This window comes from Anopheles darlingi, chromosome 2 (genome assembly GCF_943734745.1).
Source record: "Anopheles darlingi chromosome 2, idAnoDarlMG_H_01, whole genome shotgun sequence".
Classification (NCBI taxonomy): domain Eukaryota; kingdom Metazoa; phylum Arthropoda; class Insecta; order Diptera; family Culicidae; genus Anopheles; species Anopheles darlingi.
In genome coordinates, this window is record NC_064874.1 from 78,563,557 (window position 1) to 78,587,556 (window position 24,000).

The 24,000-nt window shown below is 50.4% G+C and overlaps 2 protein-coding genes across 14 annotated transcripts in view; one reads left to right on the top strand and one right to left on the bottom strand.

Moving 5' to 3' along the window:
* Nucleotides 1–13,159, top strand: part of LOC125960044 (protein lingerer) — a 70,061-nt gene extending 56,902 nt beyond the window's left edge. Inside the window, exon 2 of the mRNA XM_049693197.1 lies at nt 13,150–13,159. The gene's annotated coding sequence lies outside the window, so the exon portion shown is untranslated. The remainder of the gene's footprint in view (nt 1–13,149) is intronic.
* Nucleotides 1–24,000, bottom strand: part of LOC125960026 (sodium/hydrogen exchanger 3) — a 50,216-nt gene that overhangs the window by 25,317 nt on the left and 899 nt on the right. For 6 of the 13 annotated variants that reach the window (XM_049693136.1, XM_049693128.1, XM_049693139.1 and 3 more), the window contains exons 2-3: nt 5,982–6,992; nt 3,840–4,131 (exon numbers count right to left, since the gene is read on the bottom strand). In XM_049693136.1, the coding sequence (XP_049549093.1) occupies nt 3,840–4,131; nt 5,982–6,491 (802 nt within the window). In that variant the 5' untranslated portion in view covers nt 6,492–6,992. Of the gene's footprint in view, nt 1–3,839; nt 4,132–5,981; nt 6,993–11,857; nt 11,978–17,547; nt 17,791–17,834; nt 18,059–20,750; nt 21,291–21,320; nt 21,988–22,007; nt 22,267–24,000 lie in introns of those variants that run through there. The other 7 variants (XM_049693134.1, XM_049693133.1, XM_049693132.1 and 4 more) reach the window with 7 other exon arrangements.

Genomic DNA, 24,000 nt, shown 5'->3' on the forward strand with positions numbered 1-24,000 from the left:
AATGTAGAAATTGGTCTACTGCCCATCCTCTGGTTGTCTTTCGATGGCCACTGGCTAATGGGTTGGGTTGACCAGCCTTCTCGTCTACAGCAGGTCATTGCTCATCGCGGCAATCTCTCGCGCACGGGTAGGTCCGTGCGCTCTGATTGGTGTTGATTGAAATTTGATTTAACGGTCGGCCACGCGTTGGTAATCGAAAGCGTTTTTTTTTCTATTATTTTCAGTTCATTTCGGTGGCCGCGTGGTCGTGGTCGCTTGCTCAAGAACTCAAGAACTTTGGTCGCGTGGTTTTCGCTTTTATTAATTTGTTTATCGAAGCCAGTGTTTCTCGTCATGCTCATAACGCATACCACGCATTCGGCCATTCATATCGTAAATCATCAATAATGTGGCACAGCAAGGGGAGGGAGTTCATCTTGCGGATTGGGTTGTTTACGATTGATACGGTCGTCAACCGTATCGAACGATACAGTGTGATTACTAAAATCAGAATTACCCCAGGCCGTTTGTCATCGGTAGGCGCTGTTTCATGCGAACTATGACAACACCAGATAGATTTCGGAGAAGTTCGATAAACGAACACGAGCACACACCTTTCTTGAACTCCCAGCTAAGGGTATCACGAGTCAGTAATCATGAATTTCGCAATCGCAATACGTTGCCTCCCCAGCACGTATCATACACAGACATACGTTTGCTGTAACGATTGGCGTAAATACACACCGCGTCGTTTGGCATTTTGCTTATGGCGATGAATCGAGCAGGGTCGAGAAGAAATGAGATTCTTTTTCATCCTTTACATTCTCCCCAATTACTGACAAAACCCATCAACACCTGCCGCCGAGACGGCCGTGAGACATCGTTTCTCTTTTCGCGCAAGAATGATTTGTTGGCCAGACCAGCCGTCAGTCAGAGATCCATCATCTCGCGACTTGGCTCGAGATCAAAAACGGATCTTCGATCGATTGCGCGGGAATTACTTTTTCGCTTTTTGCTTCTCCGTCTCTTATTGGGTTGTCGTACATTTGTTGTCTGCCTTCACGGTGGTTTGGCTGTGGTGAAGGAACGCCAGACGGCTGCGGCTACGGCTACGGAAATACAGACTATTTGGTGACTGATGGTCCCGTCACAAGGTTTGGCACACAAACAAACAGTAAAGAGCAACTTTGAGCAGACATTCGGATGAGACGCCACTATCATAAAAAAGAGGACAGGATGGAAGTTCAGGGGGCAACAACTACCCAAAAAAAAAAAAAAACACACAACCAAAGTATCGGTAGACCCTGCAAACACTCCTTCAAAAAGTCCCCAACTGCGGTGGCGTGGTATGCTCGAGGCATCGAGGTGTAATTATGGCCCATCAAACAATTATCATGATCATTGGTTGTGCCAACAGGCAGACGGACAGACATACAGTCGGATAGAACATTATGGCCCCATTGGGAGCTGGTTCGTTCCCCAAACGAAGGTCGATGGATGACAGCATCGAGCAGATAAAAAAGGAAAAAGCAAGAACCATGGAGCCGTCGGTGTGGCTTTACCTCTAATGCCCCTAGCCGGTCTCCAACGGATCATCGACGGATATAGATCGTCGGCGGCACCTTTTAACCCAGCCGCTCGCTTATCCATTAGAAACCGAACTCCGACTCTCTGTTCTTCATTAACGGCTTTTGTCAAAGATTGCAACGAACAGTTGAGGAACGGTTGCGGTATGCGATCTTGGACAGAAAAAAAAACACACATATATTCATTAGCACACCGCTTACGGTCTGTTCCCGGGAGACACGTTTCATCGGCAGCACTAATTGGAAGATGGGACGATTGCGCCGCAATTCGAACGCCGGAACGCGTCTTCCACTCGCGATTGCTCTGCTTTCGATGTTCTTCCTCAACAGAAAACAGAATATCGAAAAGCGCAAAGACTCGGCATCATTACTGATTGAGTGTAGACGCTGGCGAACGAAATCGTCTCTTCCTTCTAGCACGCTCGCCATAACCTTCCGGCTCTCGGTTAGCGTACGATATGAGGTGTCGGGGGTTCGTTGGTCTTGCCTCCGTCGTCGTCGTCGTCGTCGTCTAAAGGGCGCCTCTGATTGGGTTCAATTGCTGATTTCTGTTCAATCGGCACGGTATGGTGGCGCGCTGATGGATTATGAATGATGGCAGTGATTGGCCTTTTGCATGCGTGCGACTACTACCACCACCATGGTATGCTATATGCTTGCCACCGATTTCGATTCCATTGCTCTGGTCCATTTCAAAAACGCAATCCAACGCTCCCCCCCGTTGGCCAATCGGTAGTGAAATGGAATGCGTCCAGCGGAACCGAGCATGTCGCCCCGTGTGGTTCCGTGATTCGATATTAATAAAAACGCATCAGCAAACCGGAGGGCGCACCGCACGGAGGGCGATACGGAGATTCGTTTACCATATCTTTTCTCGCTCATCTCGTGGTCACCAGGCGTGGCCTTAATTGATGAATTAAATTTAATTGATTTGAGACATCGCCTTTAATCGAGCAGGCATCATACCGTGGGCAGGCGTGGAGTCTGGCAGGGAACAGTACCGTCTGAGCAGACGGGTCCATATAGGTTCCGCTGTCCATTTCCAGAGCTCTGTCTGGTACGCATCGTGTTTGATGTGGTTTTGCAAGATGTCTGGCCCCTGCTGCTGCTGCTCGATGGTTATGAGCTATTTTGAATTTTATTCCATTTCGCTCGAGTCCCAATACGATCCCGCACAGTATGGGACTACCATTTTAATTTATTGATCGATAAATTGGGTGGTCCATGCGTCAGCCTCTGTGTGCACCACAGAAGCACCCAAAGCAGGTGAAATGTCAAGATTTACGAGAACCAGCAGTTTTGCTCTTTGCAACGACACAGCAACCAGCGGCGAGTGTGCCGTGTTCATTCCATACGGTAACCAGAGCAGCAGACCTCTGCGTCAGTGCATTTCAAGCTGGTGCATGGGCGTACCAGGCGCACTCTCTCTCTTTTCTAGGACGAGATCTTTCCAGAAAAGAAAGACAGAAAAACTGTCACTGCTCATTGAGATCACGATCCGTGGTCTTCACAGCGAAGGACAACGATTTATGTTAAACAGATTATCTGCTTCGAAACTCATGGTGCCATGTATTGGACGACCACTCGGCTGGATGACTCTGCCCTGCCCTGCCCTGACGGTACCGGAGAAATCGGTCTCGTTGCCGCGAGAGATGAGAGCCAAAAATGTCGCCAAATGTCTTTAAACATCTATTTTAAACCCTCCGGTAGATGTGAAATGAGCACGACGGTGGGAGGGTGAGGAAGGGAATATGTCATCCCGAAATACCACCGAGTTACCATGTGGCCCACATCGCTGTCAGCTCCATCATGACTTTGAACGAATTGTGCTGCGATGCGTGTAGTTTGCCAACTAGAGACAAGCCCCGTTTGTACCCTCCAATGAACAACGGTTAGGCACGATTTTCCGTGTTGTGTCAGTTCATTGACTTTGTACGGTATTTTCAGTAAATTCATGGATTCCCCAGCGGAACGAATCGTGCCGCAGAAGCGCAGAAAATGGTATAATAAATCACATTCTGAAGTAAGAGTATTTCATTTGAATGCTTCAAAAGTTGTGGTCACATCCTTGTACGATCCTTGTAACAACTTGTCAACCGTCAGATATGTTTGCTTGGCCATGTCTTCCACATAGGCAAGGTTTCCATTTAAAGAAGCACAACATATTTTGAAATGATGCTGATATGCCGCCGACCAGTCTGACCGACTGCTGGCACCATGACAGGACTATGCGTGAACCAGCTGGACATGGCGCTAACCCTAGGCCACACTTACCGATCTTGGCAATACTGGCGGACAGTATCCAGACGCCGATGACGAACGGTGTTTCGACGCGCGAAAAGTCCACCTGTGAGACCGGGTACCGCTCGACCGTGTGATCCTCGCCTCCTTCTGCCGCGGCGTGCCCTTCCAGCTCACCCGTACCATGGCCACCACCGTCGGACGGTGCGGTCGAGGCGATGAGCGACGCTGCTTCCGCCGAACGCTTTAATTGACTCGCGCTCGCCAGCGATCCGGTGGAGCTGCTGTCGAACGCCAGGTCGAGTGTCGATAATTGACCGACGGGCTAGGGAGAAAGGAGAAAGCAGACGAACGTTATTAAGGTTGGTGCTTTTAATTAAAAAAATGTCAAATCGATCATAGAATGTGTCATCCTAGTTGCTAACGAGCACAGGGATCCTACTACTTCTGTGTGTAATATTCCTGTGGGGTTAGTCATTTCAAATCATTTCAGTTGAAATTCCTAGTTTCTTCAGAGCCTATCTAGAAACTTTTCATCTTGCAACGTGCAATGCTATTGTTTCCCTAAAAATGCCAAAGAACAAAACTTCGCTAATTAACTATTAATGAAGGTAGGTCATCAAAGACCAGCTAGATAACTTTATTATACCAATTATGGCGGTAATGTTTACTCCAGTATGCATTATCTGCCGCAGGTAGAATTTCGCAAAGCCGGTTAACAATAACCATCTGCCGGTTCGCCAATTTGAAGCAAAATAGGCTGTCGGCCATTCCATCTTCCCCTTAGATTACAGGTTAATTGGGCTGACTGATTGGGGCCCCAAAGCGCATCGGCGTTATTCCAGCTGGGCTCAGATGACTAATGATAGATGGCGGGGTTGACGCAGAAATTGTTGCGACTAACCACGCGACTAGCGCCGATGGACTTCGATTGACGCTATCGGATGGTTTGCACCGGAGCAGCAACCTCAGTATCCATATCTCCGATGAACGCCGGTTCATCCGAATATGTGGGCCACAGCGGTCCACGACCGCTATCACGCCCCTAGCACGATACCCATTATCGGTGCGGCGTCACCGGGCGCGACAGTTTTAACTGCCAAACGCCTGATCATACTGGTCCTCTTCTGCTGAGCGATTGGAGCAGCAGCAGCACGATGTCGTGCCCACTCTAGCTCACGATTCAAAACAGAGTACCCCAAACAAGCTGCTCCTCGGTACGTGTCGTTTAATGGTCCCAACTGGTATTATTGGGCCGTAGCTGGCTCTTTCTTGCCTAACAAGCACAGAAAGGGGGCCATTATCTTACCGAGCTCATCACATCAATTAGAGCCCGACTTAGCGAGTGTGTAAGTGAGAGAGACAGACAGAGAGAGATAATGCCTCTCTTCGATTTGGAAAGGATTGCATTTTAGTCTGGTGTCACGAGCGTTAAACTTGATAATTGGACGTCATCGTCACCGACATCTAGCGCGAACCACAATAGGAGTTTGAAGGAAGTTGCATAATCCCACGGAACGGAACTGCGAGCCGCGATGATCGGTTCACAGACGTCAATCGTTCCGAACGTGATGTGCCGACGTCACGTTCGTCGACTCGAACGCTAGCGGTAACGTATGAAGATTTGATACGTCTAGTGTCGTATCAGTAATGGTGTCGGGAAGAGGCGAATGAATTATGAGCTTCCTACTAACGCCGGTGATGTAAACACACTGCCTGGATATCTTACTAGCCTGCCGGATGGTCAGATGAGTGTGATAGCTATTAATGGATTTGCTTACCCTATCACGAACCTATTTTTAGAGATCTTGTTGTTGGCGCAATAACAATGTCAGAGTTACTAAGTGTCAGCTACTGTCGGCCGCTAACAGCCGCTTGCTTAAATACCAGGCACGGCCCCACTCTATAGGCTCGTCCATTGTGTGGTTACCAAGACGACCGCAACGATACCCGCCGGTTGGACGTTATGTACGTCCTCGTCCTCATGGAAACCTTGGGAATGTTGGGTCCCAAGTCGACCTAACGCGCTAACAGCGAGCAACGTAAATTGAATGCAATTCTACACTAACTTTTAACGTACTTCTACTTTTAATTTGTACCATTTTCATCGCTCCTGTCGCTTGACCTTTCCCCTCCCGGGTGCCCCTGCTGCTGCTGCTGCTGCTCCCAACTTACCACCGTTTCTGCGGCCTTCTCGCTACCGCTGGCTGGTGCACTAAGATTTGGCCTAGCTAGAACGAAGGCATTGTTGGACAGCAGGAAACTGCAAAGCACTATGTATGTACAAAGGTGAGTCGCCAGTCGCCACCTTCCCCGACCACCAGCCCCTCGGGGCTTCGGTGGCACTTGACCCGCACGAAGTGTGCAATCACTGCTGGCGGTAGACGACGCTGGTACGACCTTAACTCTTCTCCGGTCACTGGTGCTCCTCCTGTACGCAGTGGTGCCCGGTGCGGGACACCGCGTCACCTCCGGCGGCGGCGGGACCATTGTTACCGGTCGGCCACAATCGCGAACCTTGGCACTATGCAGATACACTTTGGTGTGGCTGGCGATGGTGCTGGCGCTGGTGTCACTTCCACGGCATCCACTTGCGGTGGTCGGCTCTCCTAAGCGTGGGCTCACGTTCCGAGCCCTGCAGGCACGCCGAGATAAGTTAACCTCCTGCCTCAACGTCACAGCCATCGTCCACTCACTTGCCGGCGAAGATGTTTGCCTCTTCACCAGCTCGTGACACACGCTAACCCTAGACTAGCCACTAGGACACGGCCACACACACACACACACACACACACACGCACACTTACAATCTCACTTCGGCACGCTCTTCTCAAGGACACTAGCTTGTGCCGCTGGTATGCAGCTTTTTTCTTTTGAAATTCGTCCCACAGTAGTAGACCAGCTCGCCAGTGGTGAAAGTGGCACTAGAAGTGATAAAACACTGGGCTACCCATGTGTGCCAACGCCAGCCCACTTTGTACAGCTTCCACCACCACCACCACCACCCGCTGGTCGCACACTCTCACTTCTTATTGGCTGCTGGCGTGCCAATCTTTCGTGGTACGTGACGGTACCCCACACACTCACTGACTGTTTTGCGATATTGCCTTCCAAGGATCGGTCCCCGTATGACGGTAAGCAGCGCTCCTGTTAGCAGATGCTAACTTTCCAAGGGTTTGGTTCGATCTGTGGAAAGGTGAAGAAAAGAAACAGAGAACATGCTTAGCTAAAAGTTGAATTCTTCTGAGGGTTATTAGGTAGTAACGGTCTGATTGTCACGGAATCAAGACTCGAAACCGTGATCCGAGGTGTATAGACGAAGTTTTCCGAAAAGTTAAAGGTAGCTGCCAAAATGTGTCTCCAGGGATGTTTTCTTCCATTTTTTACTGCACCGTCTTTGAGTTTTGGTGTAGAATGTTCTTAAAATATTAAAATGTTTCTTTCTGCAGTAGCATAAAGTGTGCAATGGCTGTCTCTGGGGCTAATTTAGCGTCGAGATGTGGGCCCATATGCTCATATAAAGTTAAATTAATTGCTATTCTGCAAAGGAATGATGCCTTCGAATCGAAAAAATCTTTTTTGTAAGACATAGCTGAAACGATTCAACTACGTCGCAGAGCTATTGAATAAATTTTGTGTATTCAGCGAATGGAGGAAATTATAGGCCTTTTGGATTAGACGGAGAGATAGTACATAATTTAGTTAACTATTTGAGCATTCAATTGTATATAAACGATCACATCGTTTATTCGACCTTAGCTTTTCGGAAAACACTGTAATACATAACAGCAGAGTGTCTCAAGCTACAGCACAGCTCCATGGTTACTCAAGGCGCACTAGACAGCTGCTTGCATCACTTCTAGCTTCATTCCTCAACTGCAAGACGCGGCGTAGAACTAATAACGGTAACAATGCACCAGAGATGGTGACGACGACGAAGACATTCAAAACAGATGGAACTGCAGCAATGCTCCAATTCTCTGGCTCCACAGCTATGCCATGCCGCGAACTAATTCACGGCCAAGTGTTTAGTTATCACTGCAACACTGGAGCTGCACCAGCACCAGCAGAAGATCAGGCTAAGTGTGTTCGTCAGTCAACTAACCGCTGCATGTGGGCTCGTGTGGTTCGCGTTGGGCAAAGCCACCAGCCATACAATGTTACAACATCTTTAAGCCGCTTCCAAGCTTCCGGCAGGCAGGCAGGCAGGCAGGCAGGCTGGAAGGTGTTTGCACAATGCACAGCGTCCCGCCCCCCACAAGTGTACCGCAAGCCCCCGACCCGGTGGTTGAAATAGAAGCCGATTGCAAACACACGTGCCAACGTCCCATCGGGTGCAGCTTGCCTTATGCATCTCTCCATCGGCTGCACCGCTCCGTTCCCGGGTGCAATTGTGGCGGTGCGGCTTGGATTTTTGCTACCCACCGAGTTGCTGTCACCGGCAGACGACGAGCGACACATGTCCGGGATTGGAATGGTTCCGTCTCAATAAATCAGTGCACCAGTGGCACTAATTCGGTTGGAAATTGTCTTCAACTACCGCGGAGCTCAACAGCTTGGTAGGTCTCATCCCATGGGCCCTTACTAGACGCCAACTTACCGCCACAAACGTCGCTTGATTGTGTTACAATAGATATCCTCTTTCTCCCTCTCTCTCTCTCTCTGCGCTTCTCCATCTGTTAGCGCCACTTTCTGCCTGTCAGGCCTAGTCGCTGGACATAGTCGCTAGTAAATAGAAAGCGCTACGGATGCCGGCCTGCCGCCTTGCCACTCCAAGGCGTTTTCCGCTTCATTTTTGTCTCATTTCATCCACCTTTCGTCAGTGGCGGCCAGTGGTCGAGGTGGATGATAATTTTTCAATTTATTCCCAGCCTCGCACACCACCAACACCATCCATGCCGTTCGTGCGGTGCTCTGTAGTGCTATGACAAACGATGCTACTGCTGCTACTGCTGCTACTTCGCGGCCGACAGTCAGCGGACGCAATTCAATTTGAAATTGCATTAAGATTGCATCGTGGACGAAACAAAGGCAAACAAAAACAAAAAAAAGCCGGAGACAAGAATGTGAACACTCAAACACTCAAGCGCCACATGCTGATTCCATTCGTCGGTTGAGTGGTTGGTTGGTTTGGGTTTGTAAATTGAATCGTGCTGTTTAGGTTCCTTTGAGGAGATACAACGCGAGGAGGGAATTGGGAAACAATAAAGTGTCAATTGAGATGATTATATCTCTTTTCATTATCACACATATACACCCACCGGTTTTCGGCCTCCTTATCGCGCGCTTTTTAGCGCGCTGCCTAACGCAGGAACGCAGAATCGATTTGACACGTTTATGCTGCGTTATCATATCTGTGCCATCTCGTGTTGTGAGGCAGAAGGTGATGACTGACAGTTTTGGGGCATGCGAGGGGTATTGAAAAGAGTCACATACCGCTAGGGGAAGGGAGCATAATTTGATTTTCTAAACTCACATCTTCCCCGACAGCGCATGGGGTCTTTCCATTGATTGGTTAAATATATCCGAAAGTAACCATCATCAAGGTGCAACCGGAGCTTATCGGGGTCGATGACGTGCCAGCCAACACCGATGTGTGGACCGGAGCCGGAGACCTGGCTGGTTGGGTTTCGATATAATTGGAACATAATGCGGGGCCGTGACACGTGGCACGAACTTGATAAAACACGTCACACCATCTCAGCGCCATTTTGTTACGGTCTCATAAGGACACCAATTCCCGTTCCCTCTCCTGTTCTTCTCCAGTTATTTATAAATCCCTTTCATCGCGGAATCCGATTAATATCCTTCCTACCAAGTACCGTCCGCCGAGCGAATGAATGGCGCAGGTGGCCGGATCGGACGGTCGGACGTCGTGACTGGTCGGAACGATGTACACAAAACTCATTAGCGCAAGGTTCTAATGTCTTCGGCGCGGTATCTCTCTGTTGGCGCTACACATTTGAATCGATCAAGCATCATCTACCGGGCATAACCGGTGTGCTATGGTCAGTGCGAGTGTCCACACGATGTGAATGGCGTGGCGCTTAATCGAAGTGAATAAAATTAACACCATTGAACCATTGGGAACCATTGGGACGCCGCTAAGTTATTGAGTTATCGGCTCTGCAACGGATCGAACTCGATCGGAATCAGGGAAGTACAATCGGAGCCGCTAATTCGCGCTCGGTAAAGGTGATAAATAGTGTGATGGAAGAATGCATTGCTAGCTTCTGGGAGTTTTCAGAATGACAGGGCGTAGACCTTGCCCTCGAGTTGGCGGAATGTGCCTTCGTGGTTGCATTGCTTAGCACCATTTCCCGTCAGCCGCGTGCGACCCGCGGGTTAGCACGGTTAGTTGCCGAATGAACTCGAGCGAAACACACGACCAGTGGATGGATGGATGGCGAATTCTTTCACGTCCATCCGGTAGCTGCCATTCCATGCCCAATTGCCAGCACACAGAGCAAGCTCAAGGTCGTTCGGGCACGCCAGGTACCGCGGCGACACTTTAACATTGCACAATCCAATGTAGAGGTTCGGACCACCTTCTGTCCCGTCAGTCCACCGGAAACCTCAAACATACCACTTCGCGTAAACAAACTGTGCGATCGATCGCGCGATCTGACGGCGAGGATGATGATAAGCATCGAAAGCAGCATTTCAGCAGCATACCCCGCTAGCCCTCTCTCTCTCTATCTGTCAAGCGCGCCTGATAACGGAGATGCATGTGATGTGCCGAGCGAAAGTGCCTTTTCGAATCGCACCAACCCCCAACCGTCGGCGGTGCCCGTTTTTGTTGACCGCGGCAGCTGATGGCAAAACGTTGTTGCTGTTGTCCGGCACGGATCAAACACACATCACAATGGGCAAACACGGTTCAAACCCATCCACCACTTCGACATTGACTACCCCCGATGGCCCGAGCCGGAGACGGAATGAGACGGTTGCCCCAAAGCCAAATGTGATGATTGCCTAACGATCGTGACGAATAATTGGTTGCGTCCTTTCGGTGTCCGTCCCCCTCCCCAGGGCGGTTCGTATATTTTAGCATCCAAATGTGTAGTTCGCAGGAGTGAAGTGGCTACCGAACCGAGCCCTACACTGGACTGAACTTTCGCACCGACCGACCGATAAGCCGACCGACGAGTGACGAGTTGGTCTATGGCCGGGCGCGACGGGACGGTTTCTGGCGCCTAGCAGTCGTCGGGAATGTCGTCGACTGAGCTAAAAGTGGGTGCGCCGGGGCATGGGGCGTTTGTTCGAACCGAAGTGGATCCGGTGTGCTTTAGCACTTCTCCCGGACAACAATATTTACATGAATTACGAGCAGCACCAAACGGGGCAGGCTATTGCGCTGAGCTAGCAGTCGCTGTCGAGCGTTCGCGTGGCTTCTGGCGGCATAAAATTTTGGAGACAAAACTGAAGACCGCTGACGGGAGTGGCCAGAGCTTAGCTCACCAGAAACCACAAGCCTTACGGTAGAGGACACGATAGAGGACGCGGCGTCGCATGTAAATGCCGGACTGGATCGTTGTGGCGTCGGTGGCGGCGAGAAGTATGGGAGGGGGTTAAGAACGAAGCTCTCGTCTGGTACTCCCGGAGGGATGGGGGATGAGGGTTCGATCCGCTGATGCCTGATGGTTGGACTTGCACAGCATCAACTAAGCCAGTTTACCCGCCAGACAGCAAAACGAAAACAGTATGAAGAACCCTTTTTGCTCGAGTTTCATTATGCATCGCGCATGCGGTCGCACATTATGCAAAGCGAGACGACGGACGGGGGGAGGCTAAGGGAGAGAAAAGGGAAGATGTTTAACGTTGGCTCCAAGACGGACCTCCCTCAAGAGCTGCGAGAGTTCGCTGGCGTTGCAACGAAGAACGTGACGCGTGAGGCAAATGGCTTGGAATGGAATAACGGGGCGGGGGGGGGGGGGGGTGTCAGCCCTGTTCGCTCACGGGTGGCATCTGGCCAACAGTTCAAGATACCGCGACGGGGAGTCCAATCCATGGATGGATGGAAGGCGATGCCGAATGTCGATAATTCGTACCAGTTTGGGGCGGTTGCTGCTAGGCCACGGTCTGCCAAATTCCAGATTTCATCCCCGCACCAGATTGAGCTGGTTTGAACTGGCGCTGAGAGAGGGTCTCCAGAGTCTCTAGTATTATATCTCCAGGAGAAACGCAGAGAGAAAGAGAGAGAGAGGGAGAGAGGGAGAGAGTTAATTGCACGGTCCGATTCCAAAGGTTCCATCAACGGAACGGAAAGGAATGATGGACTTCGCCTTTTCTATTGCCAAAAGCTTACTAATCGCGAGTTTTTATGAGGTACCCCTTCCCTTCACTCAATTGATTACAATTTGGATCTGGTTTTCTCAATCCCGTAGACCAGGGAAGGCAGGTTCATGGTCATGGTTGGCATCTGGCCACGTAAATCATTATCGCCAAGGTCTGTGACCAGGCGTGATGTAGCATCTGGGGGGCCAGGCCAGATACGTGCTACCACGTGCGCCGATGTGGTTCTGAGAAGAATATTTTTAATACAGACTCAGACAGAGTCGTGGTTTTTCGATGTTGCCCTCGGTTGGCGTGTTGGTCCAGCGCAAAGCCACGCAAGAGCGCAATCGATCCGGCAGTTCACCCAGTAAGGTAGAAGGGCAGAAATCTCATTAAAGTTCGTTCCTTTGGTGAGCGCACACAGCAGGAAGGGCGTGTTCGATTGATTTACGGGGAGGAGGATCAGGATGACTTTGCCGGTCAGGAGAAGAGCTATGAACGTTCATTTGCGGTAACCAGAGCTCCAGGAGGCCTCCCAGAAAGATCGTAAGTTAATCTCGTTCTAATCAACGAAGTAACGATGTACCAGGAACTGACTGAAGGAGCCTATAGGCTAGACATCCTTTGGTCCAGTGTTTGGCATTTGACCAACACACAACCGAGGAGACCAAAACCCAACCGATGACCGACATGCACGTGCCGCCAACGAAGGGAATCAAGGACGGCAAGGTAGAATATCGATTTTTCGACTGCAGGTCACAACACAGACAGCCGATCGATAGATGCACGCAATATCTCCCCCCTCCATTAGGGTTGAACCGGAACACCGACCGACAATGGTACGGACACATTGGCCATTATGCAGTATCGACGTGACATATGCACGAGTCGAGAGACGGCCAAGAGAATGCGACAAAATCCGTACACAATGATGACGACGATGACGACGACGATGACGACGAAGGTTAGGCGCTGTGAATCAGCTGTTCCCGCTATACTTCGACCACAGACCTCACGCAGACTGGTTCTGCGGGAAGGGAGCCAGAAGTGAAATGAAAACCCCCAGGTTAAAGAGGTGGACCCTCCCTGAGGACAGGAGAGACTCCACATCACGTGGTTCCCCCAAGGTCAGACTTCGGTAGTGCTTCTGCGTTGCCTCACAATGACCTTACAGAGAGCACCGTTGTGCGTGCTGTCGCCGGTTGGCGGACCGTTTGGAGCGACCGAATTAGGTTCGGTTGGATGAGGAGGAGCCACTCCCTGGGTAGCGACAGCGGCGTAAGACGACACTAACGCTGACGGTGTGCGGTTCCGCGGTTTTTAAGGTGTTGCTCACCTTTCCAGTCTGGGCCGTTGGCGCTTCTCCCCTACCCCATCGACAGCAGCGCCAAGAAGGGAGTGTCACATTACGTGGCGCTTGTGTTACTCATCTTTGGGCTCGCCTGTTGTGCACCATAAATGCGCTAACGGGCGACGAGCGACCGGCGGATTCTTCGAGTGCTGGAATCGGTTTACGTGCACCAAAACAGGCCAACCAACAGTCCAACCGTCCGGCGGTACACCGTTTGTTCGGCAAATTTGGATGATGTTACCACGACGGAGCCGGTACATGATGATGCTCATGTTGCAGATTGTTGTGCTTCAGTTCATTCAGTCGTTAGCCGCATGGTTGTGCGTTTGTTTGTCAACAGATCGAAACCATTTGGATTTCGCCCTAACTAGTTCACGAGAAGCACTTGATGCACCTCTTTTCCTTTCACTAAAATGGTGTATTGGCAGCGGAAAAGTAAACGTAAAAAAAACAACATCTTTCGGGTTAAGCAGCAAGATAAACACTCTCTACATCCAATGGCCTCGCAATTTTTGGAAGACAAATGCCAGCGGGGAAATAAATAAACAAATCCGTTAATTGACTCAATCACCACATTGCTGCTTTGGCCCCGGCATCGCTCACGTGAAGAACCGTGATAACGGTTTTTAGTTTGGTGTGCGCTACACGCACCCACACACAGCCACCGGTGATCATATTGAACAACGAAGTGCACGATCAACGATGGAACATCCCATCCATGACCCAAGGGTCTCGCCCCTAGCAGGAGTTCAATGCCAACGTGCGTTAAGCGCTCTCCGTCTCTCACTTGACTTGAAGCGTACTTTCTGGAGCAATAAATTTGCGCGCCAAGGCGAAACAACTTAAAACATTGCAAGGCGCTACAGATCCCAGCAGCACCAGGAATGGCATTGGTGGATTATTTTTAGGAAAATGCAAACCAACGCCAACCAACAGTGGAGTACGTGCTGCGCAAGATACCGCCATAAAGGATACCGGTTGTACGCTCCAGGGAGTGGCCAAGAATATCTATCTCCTGTATACATCGACGAACGCGAAATACTGCTCTATGGAGTCCTAAAATAGGCATCGTGCGCTCCTCAGAAACGGCGTACAGGCAGTACAGCGGCGAATGAATATTGCTGTGAGTCTGAGCCGCGCTACGAGTAGACCACACGGTATTATTGGCTTGCCACCAACAACGCTGATCAGAACATGGGACATCAGTTGTTGGTCGCGATCTTATTTATTTGGCATCTCGCAGGCAGACCGAACCATTGGAAGCGACAACCCGATGCAGATGTTTGAGCGATGGCAGCAGGCCGCTGCCATACTGTTGTTGTGATGGTTACACATGGCGTCCTAAGATGGTACCGACTAGACGATCACCTAACGAGCGGTATGGGGATGGTAAACATCAAACGGGACGTAGGCGGAACAACTTCACAGAAGAAGTTGCCGCCACCCGGTGGTCTGTTGTTGAACAGTGTCATCCCATGTACCGAAAACCAACGGACCGTACTCAACTACGGAACTGCGAGAGTGCTTTAGCCAACCATGAGTCATGGAGGGAAGCTAACAGACGGCGTTAGTTAGGAACGAGATGTGAAGAAGCGATAAGCCTAACCAGACATAAGGCGATCAAGTGTTAATCAAGCTACTTTTGGAGTTGTGCGGCTTTTTTATGTTCAATGCTGCTCGAATCCGTCAAAACGCTTAGGCAAATGATGCCGACGAGACAATCCACAATCAGCATGCCGTCGTATGACCCGTGCCGGACCTTCGCGCTCTCGTCCGGTGTCACGAAATCTCGTGCCTGTATTCGGTCGGCACAGCACCACGATCTAACAACCCCCAATGGTGCTCACGCTGGCTCATTAATTATTTAACACACACCTCCCCGCCCCTCTCCTCCTCCTCCTCCTCCTCCTCCTCGATCTTTCTGCTAAACCTGTCAACATCGTCGAGGTGCATTTAGCAACGCGAAAGGTGCTGCCACCGGTGGGGACCGGTGCATTGCTAATGAGTAACCAACCCCGCAGTGCGAACGAGCGTTTACTTCCCGTGAGACTTTTAGCTCGAATGGGGGATCCTTCGGGTTATCCACTGGTGGCGTAATGGTAGCCAAGTTCAAAGCATGCCTCCCGGACTCCGGGAACACTCGATGATTGCGATTCCCATAGGCTGCTGTGGTTGGTTGGTGTGACTTTCAACGAATCTTGAACTGACTAGCTGCCACCCTCGGTTGGCGTTTTTTTGATAACAAATTACTCAGCCTCAATAGAAAGGCGACATTAAAAAAAAATCAGCACATACACACACCCAATCGCAAACGAACGGCGGCTTTGTATTGGTATTTCTGTGTTTTTTTTTTGTTCTGCTTCCCTCCCAGCCAACCCATATGCAAATATGTGTTGCGCATTCGCAGCTGATTAGTGGCATGTACGAAAAAAATAAGAGCGAAAAGAAGTAAAAATGCCACGAAGATGAGACATAAACGAGGGTAGATTTTGCAAGGCATCATCATCACACAAAAGGCCACCCAAGCCTACTACCGGTTATGCTGCGTTTGTGTGTCAACTTTTTTGGAAATTTCTTAAACAAACGTCGGGAACGGCTTACGCGGCGGCGGCATCGTCATCGTGTGCTTCATCCGCTTTCTCTGGCTGGACTTTGCTTTGGGAATGATCCGCGTGCGTGGTTGTGCACAAAGTATTTGAGGTTAGTGATGGAAACGTGCTCTTTCGGAGATCGAGAGCCAACGGCCGAAAGTGTACTAATCGCCAAAACAGTGAGCACGTAGCACGTTAAATTGAACGAGCGTGAAAGTATTTAGAACCATGACCAACGCCAAAAGGAATGTTTTGGGGATCACACGAGCGCACCCCAAAAGGGCACCTTGATCGATCCACAATGGCCGAAAGGGGCACAGAAGAGCGGTAAGTGGGTCAAAATTGGACACACCGCAGTCGGTCCATGTATTATGGTCACCTGTCGACCGGATTCGTGACCTCATTAGAGGAATGGCGTGGTGAACAAACGTTCGATTTGTTTGATTTAAGCAACCCATCTGCTTGCTGCGATGTGCTACTGTGTAGCATGAACCGCTTACAGCTGATTCCTCAGTTATCACCACCACTAGCACACATGGAAAGCAAACAATAACACAAAACATTGCAAAACGGTTTGCAAACAACAGTTTGTGGAACGTTTCCCAAGTCGGTTCCTCAAATACGACTCCCAGAGATGCCAGTTACTGTTCCAACAACGAGAGACAATCATTTTCAAACATCAATGTCGATACCCCCACTGCATCCCCCTTGAAGAGCAGTTCCAGCATGGTTCTCGAGTACTCATCCAGTAGGAACTCTGTCGCCGCCGGTTGATGTTCGCTCAACCGAGTTCTTCAATCCGTTCTTCGGCACAAACCGCAAACCTTGCACTACCGGCATACACAAACATACCGTTTGACAGCAGTAGTTGAGCGACACCACCACCCAAGCCCTTGCTAGAGCATACTAGATGTGCTTGATAGCTCATTACACCGGTACATTATTATTGTTATATTTTTTTTTTCTCTCTCCAGCTTTTGCTCGGTCACCTCAAAAGCCACAATGCGGCGCCGGTAAACCATCCACCTCCATCAATGACGCGCATTCATCGTGCGAGAGCCGGCCGGCCGGCCGGCCGACCAGGCCATAAACGGTGGCGAATGCGTGGCACCGGATCTAAGGCCTAGTGTTCGCTCCAGCGGAACCACCAGCGAACCAGCGAAACGGTTGCAACGAGCGATTTGGGCTAACCGGCACCGCGTGTATGGGGGGGGTGCGGGTTTATTATTATTCATCCGGTGTGTGTCTGCTACCCACACACGCACCTGCGCGGTCATAAACCCCTTCTCCCCGCGATCACTATCGTACGCGATCGCCCGTTGGAAAGATCGAATTTGGGCTCGCGCAATGATTCAGACGGGCCCGGTTTATCCCAAAATGAACATGGATCAGCGATGCGCGTATGTGTATGTATGCGAAGGAAGAGCCCGTTCTGCGCCGGGCCTCGCGGGCATCCGGTACCGGGATATCTTATTTTGGCGATCACGTAGCGTGGATCGATCGATCGCACACATCTTCTTACCAGTGATCGTCGTCGTCGTCAGGCATCAGGGGTTGCGATTCCCGCCGTTGCCGTTTGGCGTTGTCATTCGTTCTGCTTCACTCGCCAGCGGAATTCACTCTATTTCCGGCCAGCCGTGGCCACAACACAAGGCGCAAGGACACTCGCCACCATTGGTGCGCGATGCGACGCAGATTGAATGCCAGAATAGCGTGTCGTCGTCGTCGTCGCCGTGGTTGTCATAACGCGGTTCGTACTATCTTCGTTTTCTTTTGACAAAAAGCACTTCAAAGGACCAACGAACGTACCGTTCACGAGGTGGTGATGGTTACTTCTAACACGGGGCAGCGGTTATGCATCTGATCGGACGGTCTGACTCATGGTCACACGGTGGCGTCACACACAAACTCACTTGGCCGGGCAGGTAACGCCAGAGAAGCCATCGCGTGCCTTCTACACCCCGGAGGAATTTCCAGACAGTAAAATCCTCCGAAAACGACTGCCTGAAAGCACACACCACGGGGGGGGGGGGGGGCACTATTCGCACTGCGAACACGGTTTGCACCTGACGATGAGAGCCAGCCCAAGTCTCTGCTGCTGCTGCTGGCGGCAGAGGCTTATGATGATTTGGCGCGCGCGAGAGCCTCCTGCGAGCAGTAAACGCCGCCACCATCAACTCGCGACCAAAACCGAACGGAAACTGGCGCCGCTCGACAACGGCGGCAGCGGCTTCATTTCATTCAACCCCTGTAGTCCGACATGATGCTGCTGCTGCTGCTGCTGCTGATGTCGTGTTCATGGCGGCGGCTGCTGGTGGTGGTGCCAAGGGTGGCGATCATGCTGCGAACGCCAACAACACGTGCGCGTTCGCTCGCTTCGCTTGTCGTCGTCGTGATTCTTCGTGCGTAGCGCGCGCTTGTGTTGGTTTCACATTCTCGGAAATCGCTCTCTCCCTCTCTCGCTCTTTCGTGCTATCTCCGTGCCTCTCTCTTTCTCTCCTTCTCTCTCTCTCTCTCTCTCTGCGCAGGCCAAGTTCATGATCATCGTGATGCGGAAAGTCGCAAAAAAAGCCTCAAATAAGGGGGTATGCTGATGGAAAGAAGGTTTCTAACGGCGTGGCCGGTAGTGCGATTGAAGAAAATGCGTTACTTTGCGTTCGATAAGCGTCCAACCGAGCGCCAGTTGAGCGACGCTCCAGATCGAATAGGCGAACCGAGCAATTGTATAAACAAACGCTAATTATAGCCAGCTGCTGCTGCTGCTGCTCCTGCCTTCTTCGATCATCGTCATCTCGGGAGTCTGCTGGTCTGCCAGCATCGCTTCACTAGATGATTAATGATGACGATGCTGATCTAGGGTACCACAGTGCAACGGCAGTGCAGTGCAGCTAAAGCTGCATAAAGCTGCTATTACCACCACACATGCATTCATCCTGTTTGCTGAATTGGTGTGCATGTATGTGTGTATGTGTGGACAAGGACAACGACGAGGAGTCCCTAAAAGAGCATCCAAGAGGGTTCATTGATCGCTGGGTACGACATAGGGGTCGCCGATGCTGTGGCATGCGTTAACGCGAATGTTGACACAAACACCTTTGTACTCACTAAATTCTGAGCATTAGAAGGTTCTTCATAGGATCCTTGCAATGCGCTGGCTGACCTTTCTGTTTCCATCGGTTCATGGTCAGCTATCTGAATGATCGCTCGCAAACGCACAAGATAACGCACCCTAGAGTTAAGTAATGAAAAGTGTTTATCGTTCGAACGAAAGGCAAACTCACTGGTTTGTCCTTCGCAGGAAGCTCGTAAACTAGAAGCTACAAGGATAAACATAACCATAACCGGTCCAATCACCTCGCATGCTCGCCTAACCTTCTGCACGATGGGACAGACCGCCATCGCCACCACTGCCAGACATAAGAATCGTTTCAGAATGACCGAAAGTGCCTTTTGGCGCCTCACAAATCGCTTCCAGTGGAATCGAAATGGACGCAATCTTGTCGATTGGAATCGCCGCGGAATATGTTCGGCAAGCAGACATCTATTGGCGGGTGTGAGAGAGAGAAAGAGAGCGAGAGAACACGAGACAGAGAGATGGCGTAGGACGAACGGAATGGTTCCTTTGATGCGGCTTGTTCCGATACCAGCTCGTCGGTATGAAGTACAAGTCGCGATAGTCGCCCTCTGATAGCACTTGTGTTGTGCAACATACATGCAGCACACAAACACACACACACATGCCCATGGGGTTCTACATGCCCATGGGAGCTGCTGTAGGTCAAAGAAAATCGATATACCGACAGCCAGCCAGCCAGTCCCGTGCACGCCATTGCCATTCTCCATCGAAGTTTCGATTGGAATCAAAATCAGCCAGCCGTTCATGTGCTGGCATAACGTCGGTTCGAAAAAGCGATCCAGATGATGATAAAGTGATAGATACGCAAAGAGAGAAAAGGTCGAAAGCGAGAGCTAGAGAAAAAGAGAGAGAGAGATTCAAAAGTGAGGCGAATGGAGCACTAGAGGCGATGCTAGGCGTAGTTATATGCATAGAAATGGGCTGTTTACTTGGATCCCTTTCAAATGAAATGTGGCATTACACCATCGCAAGATACGCCAGGCGATAAATGACCGCAAGCCTGTGCGTGCTTATGCGATGGGGATACATATATTTTATATTTTCCATTATGAACCCCTTCTCAAAAATCACGAGCGACCTTCCCAGATGCGGGGGTTCATTAACAAATTTGAAATATTCGCCTAACAGCTTGTTCCAGCTAAAATAAGGGATGGGAAAATGGAAAAAAACCACCTTCTTTGAAGTACACCAGTGGCCGGCACACCATATCTCGGCTATCGCTACCTAGCCAGCCCTCGTAATATCATCACCAAAAAAAATGCTGATGCCAGGACCCTTGGCAAACGGTCAACCACCATGTGCACCACGTGAGAGCAAACAAAGGAGTGAGGTGGCGGTGGTGGCGGTATGAAATTTGAAGGTTAAAAATTACATAACCTTCAAATAGCATCAGTGGAGCAGATTCAACCACAACGACGACGACGACGACGCACGACCAGCACACTCGAAGGAGCCGCTTGGTGTTTCACGCGAGGCACCAGAACCTTGGCAGCGGCAGCGGACGCTCGTGAAAACATGTTTAGCAAACATGAATTATACGCATCACAATAAATCATTGTTTGTGTGGATGTGTCAATTTTATGGTTTACCTGCTCAAAAAGCGATGCTCCTATGATTCGCGATTTGACCGGACACGCACACAAACACAATTCAGAATCGTTTCCTCCTTCTTCAGTTGCCAGTTAGATAACTTCGATCCTTGTGGACGGTGCCTGTAGCGGAAAATGCCTTCTTCCTTTAACAATCAAAACAATCACACTCATACACCGCGCACCGGACGCACCATCACACACCCACCCGTTTACCGTGTGTGTTTGTGCCGTTATGATGCGGCTGTGAAATTGTGTAAGGTCCTGTTTAGTACCCTACGGATGGTTACGTCGCCGATGTTGCCGCTTGCTCCAGGTTTACTGAGATGAATACGCAGTAGATACAAAATCAGCAACAGTCTGAATTGTGAGGCTAGTCAACATAAAACTCAATCTCCATAACCAAGTACACTTTTATGCGCGCTCATAATCTCATTCTATGTAATATCGAAGGAATCGAAGGAAACTATTTCTTCAACAATCGCTGCTCATCTGCGTCTGGCCCACGTGCGAAGCGTAGGTGGTGTTATGCTGCCTGGCAGTTCAATGTTTTCCCCCTTGCATACCCACCTCCCAACCACCGTCCGTTGGTGTGCTCATCGTTGGCCCTCCCGCTTCTGCAATCGTAACAATCCCTTTCCCGTTCTGCTCCACTCCATTACTACTACACCGGACACCTACTGGCTGGCTGTTGCACACACTTATGTAACGAGAATTTTCATTCGCCACACCTCCCACCACATCCACAATCCACTTGTGTTTGCTGTGCTGCTAGCGGGCGAAGCGCAGGAATCACGGTAAAGCTCCACTCCCGAAGTAATCACACAATCTCACTTCCAGCACAAAGCCTGTGCCTTCTGCTGCTACTACTACTGTACCGCACAGAGGATGCAGGATAATCAGCAAATCAGGAAGGCTCTGTGCACGGCACCCATCACGCCATTTCACTTGGCGTGTTCCGGACAGGATACCGCCGGATGCGAAACCCGCTCTACCAGCAAGCGGTGACGGTGGCTGTGGTCGCTAGCACCGCACTTGCCTGTGAATGGCAGCAACCGGAACGACCACGAACAACCGTCGGTGGTGTCGTCGGTCGGAACCACTGACATTGACTTTTCACTGTGCCGTCCCGTGCTGGTTGCTGGTACACCGGAGTACGCTCTCCCCGGAACCTGGCCGGGCGATGTGGAGAAACCCGGACAAACGGTACTGTCGCACGCACCACCACCGGACTCCTCGGAATGTCCTCTACCGTACCGTTCTTGCTACTGTCACCGTTGTTGTTGTTGTTGGAGCAAAAGAACCGGAGCACCGCGGTTGACGTGGCCGCCATTGCTTAGCTCACCAACTGGAATGGACGGCGGTCGATCCGACTACGCGATGTGCGCGTTCCTGCTGCATTTTCCTGCTGCTGTTTCCGTTGGCACAAGTGTGTGTGTGTCAGAGAGAGTGAGCGAGAGAGAGAAAGAGAGCGATGGTGGAAATGAGAGCGTGCTCTCTCGTGCAAGATTTTCCTAGGCGGCCATGGCCAGTCATTTCCATTTTCTCGCACCAAATCCAGCACCAACCGGCGGCTCTTTCGTACGCATACGCGCCATATCCTTGCTCTCACTCTCTTGCGCCAGAGTTTTCCATTTCCACCCCTATCTGGTTTGGGAAGTGCACACGCACACAGAGTGTACCACGTGCACACTTAGGTTGGTGGTGTTTCGGGTGCTCTGGGCCATCTTTTGGCCACGAGCATCATTACGTGTTGTTATCGGACTTGTTTATACGACGACAAGTGGGCAACGAAGGTTTAAGATAACCATTTGAAGATGCCATACCGTTTGCATAACTCAAATGCAACGAAGGAATGAAAATTTAATAAACCTTCTTCGGAGGAAAATGGTTCGATTGTCATACGTAATCAATCCAGAACATATTAGGGGGGAATCACATGTTCCACCTCACGACTCTGGACTCCTCTCTTCGTGGAAGATAGCAAGTCGAGGAGGAGAAGGAAAAACTAAATAAACAAACAATCCTGTGCTTACACGAACACATACAGCATTCAGTAGTACCACCACCATTAAACGGAAAAAGGGGTTTTCCTGAGAAACGAACAGAAATGAAACAGCTGATCGCGCGTTCTGCTGTTTGGTTCGAACGCGCAGAATCTTTCGACCACAGAGAGAGGGAGAGCGCACGCGGGAGACTCCTTCAAAGAAGGAGATTTCGAACAATTGTTATTGTTTGTTATCCTGCAGCAAGCAGCGTTTGAGTCCTTATTGCTGTCATCTTAAACCACTTCACCTTGTTGGAATAACATTTTCAAGGAATAAAAAAACGTTCAAGAAAATGAGATACCTTGTGACCAGCTGATGATGTGGTTGTTACACCTCAGTTACAGTACCGACGTGATGCTTGCGTCCTCTTGCGCTCCAACATGTAGTCACATGGTCCCTGCTGGTGTGGTGCACGTGGCTGTGGATTAGTTGTGGATCGAAGACCGACATTTTGGCCGCAAAAGTTTGGTTTTTCGATTTGAAACACGCAAAGCATTGGTTGCATCGTTTGCAGGGAACAGAAGCTCGTAGTTACCGAATGTTTCCATCAGGACAGGTCAGCTGGCCGGAGGTGGGGAAGATAAATTGGACTCATCGCTCGTACTTGGTACGTCACTCGCGGACAACACGCATCAATCAAACCGGTTCATACCTTTTTGGTTGCTTTGCTCAATTAAGGCGGCCTCAGGTCGGCGATTGATAAGCGATTGGAGGGTTGTCGTTCGGAGCAACACGTCCGATAAGACGATGGGAATGGCATGCCTGCACTCGGGTATTGGCTAGTCGGCTGCAGCAGAATGAAAAGACACTAGATCAGTGATGCGAAGTCCTCTAGAGCAACGGTCCATCCCATCCATTAGATGGATGGGTGTGCCAATTGCTGTCCACCTCCAGCAGCAGCTTGTCGAATGTTGTGGTTTGCAAACGAAGTGTCCCCAATGGTGATTGATGCGTTTCTACTACCTGACGGAGCGGAGCCTCTAATGGCGTGCCCCTTCGCGTTGAGCAACCTGTGACTCTTCCGTACAATCGGTAGCAAACCGAGAGATGAGTAGGGCTTTCGTTTGGATGACACTTTCTGATTTACGGCACCAAATCACCGGCGAAGGAAGTAGCAGCACGCGGGTTCCACGCTGCAGCTTGCACCGGTGTGACCTACTATGCTACCTCGTACCTTGCCACCTTGTGCATCTCTCGCTGCA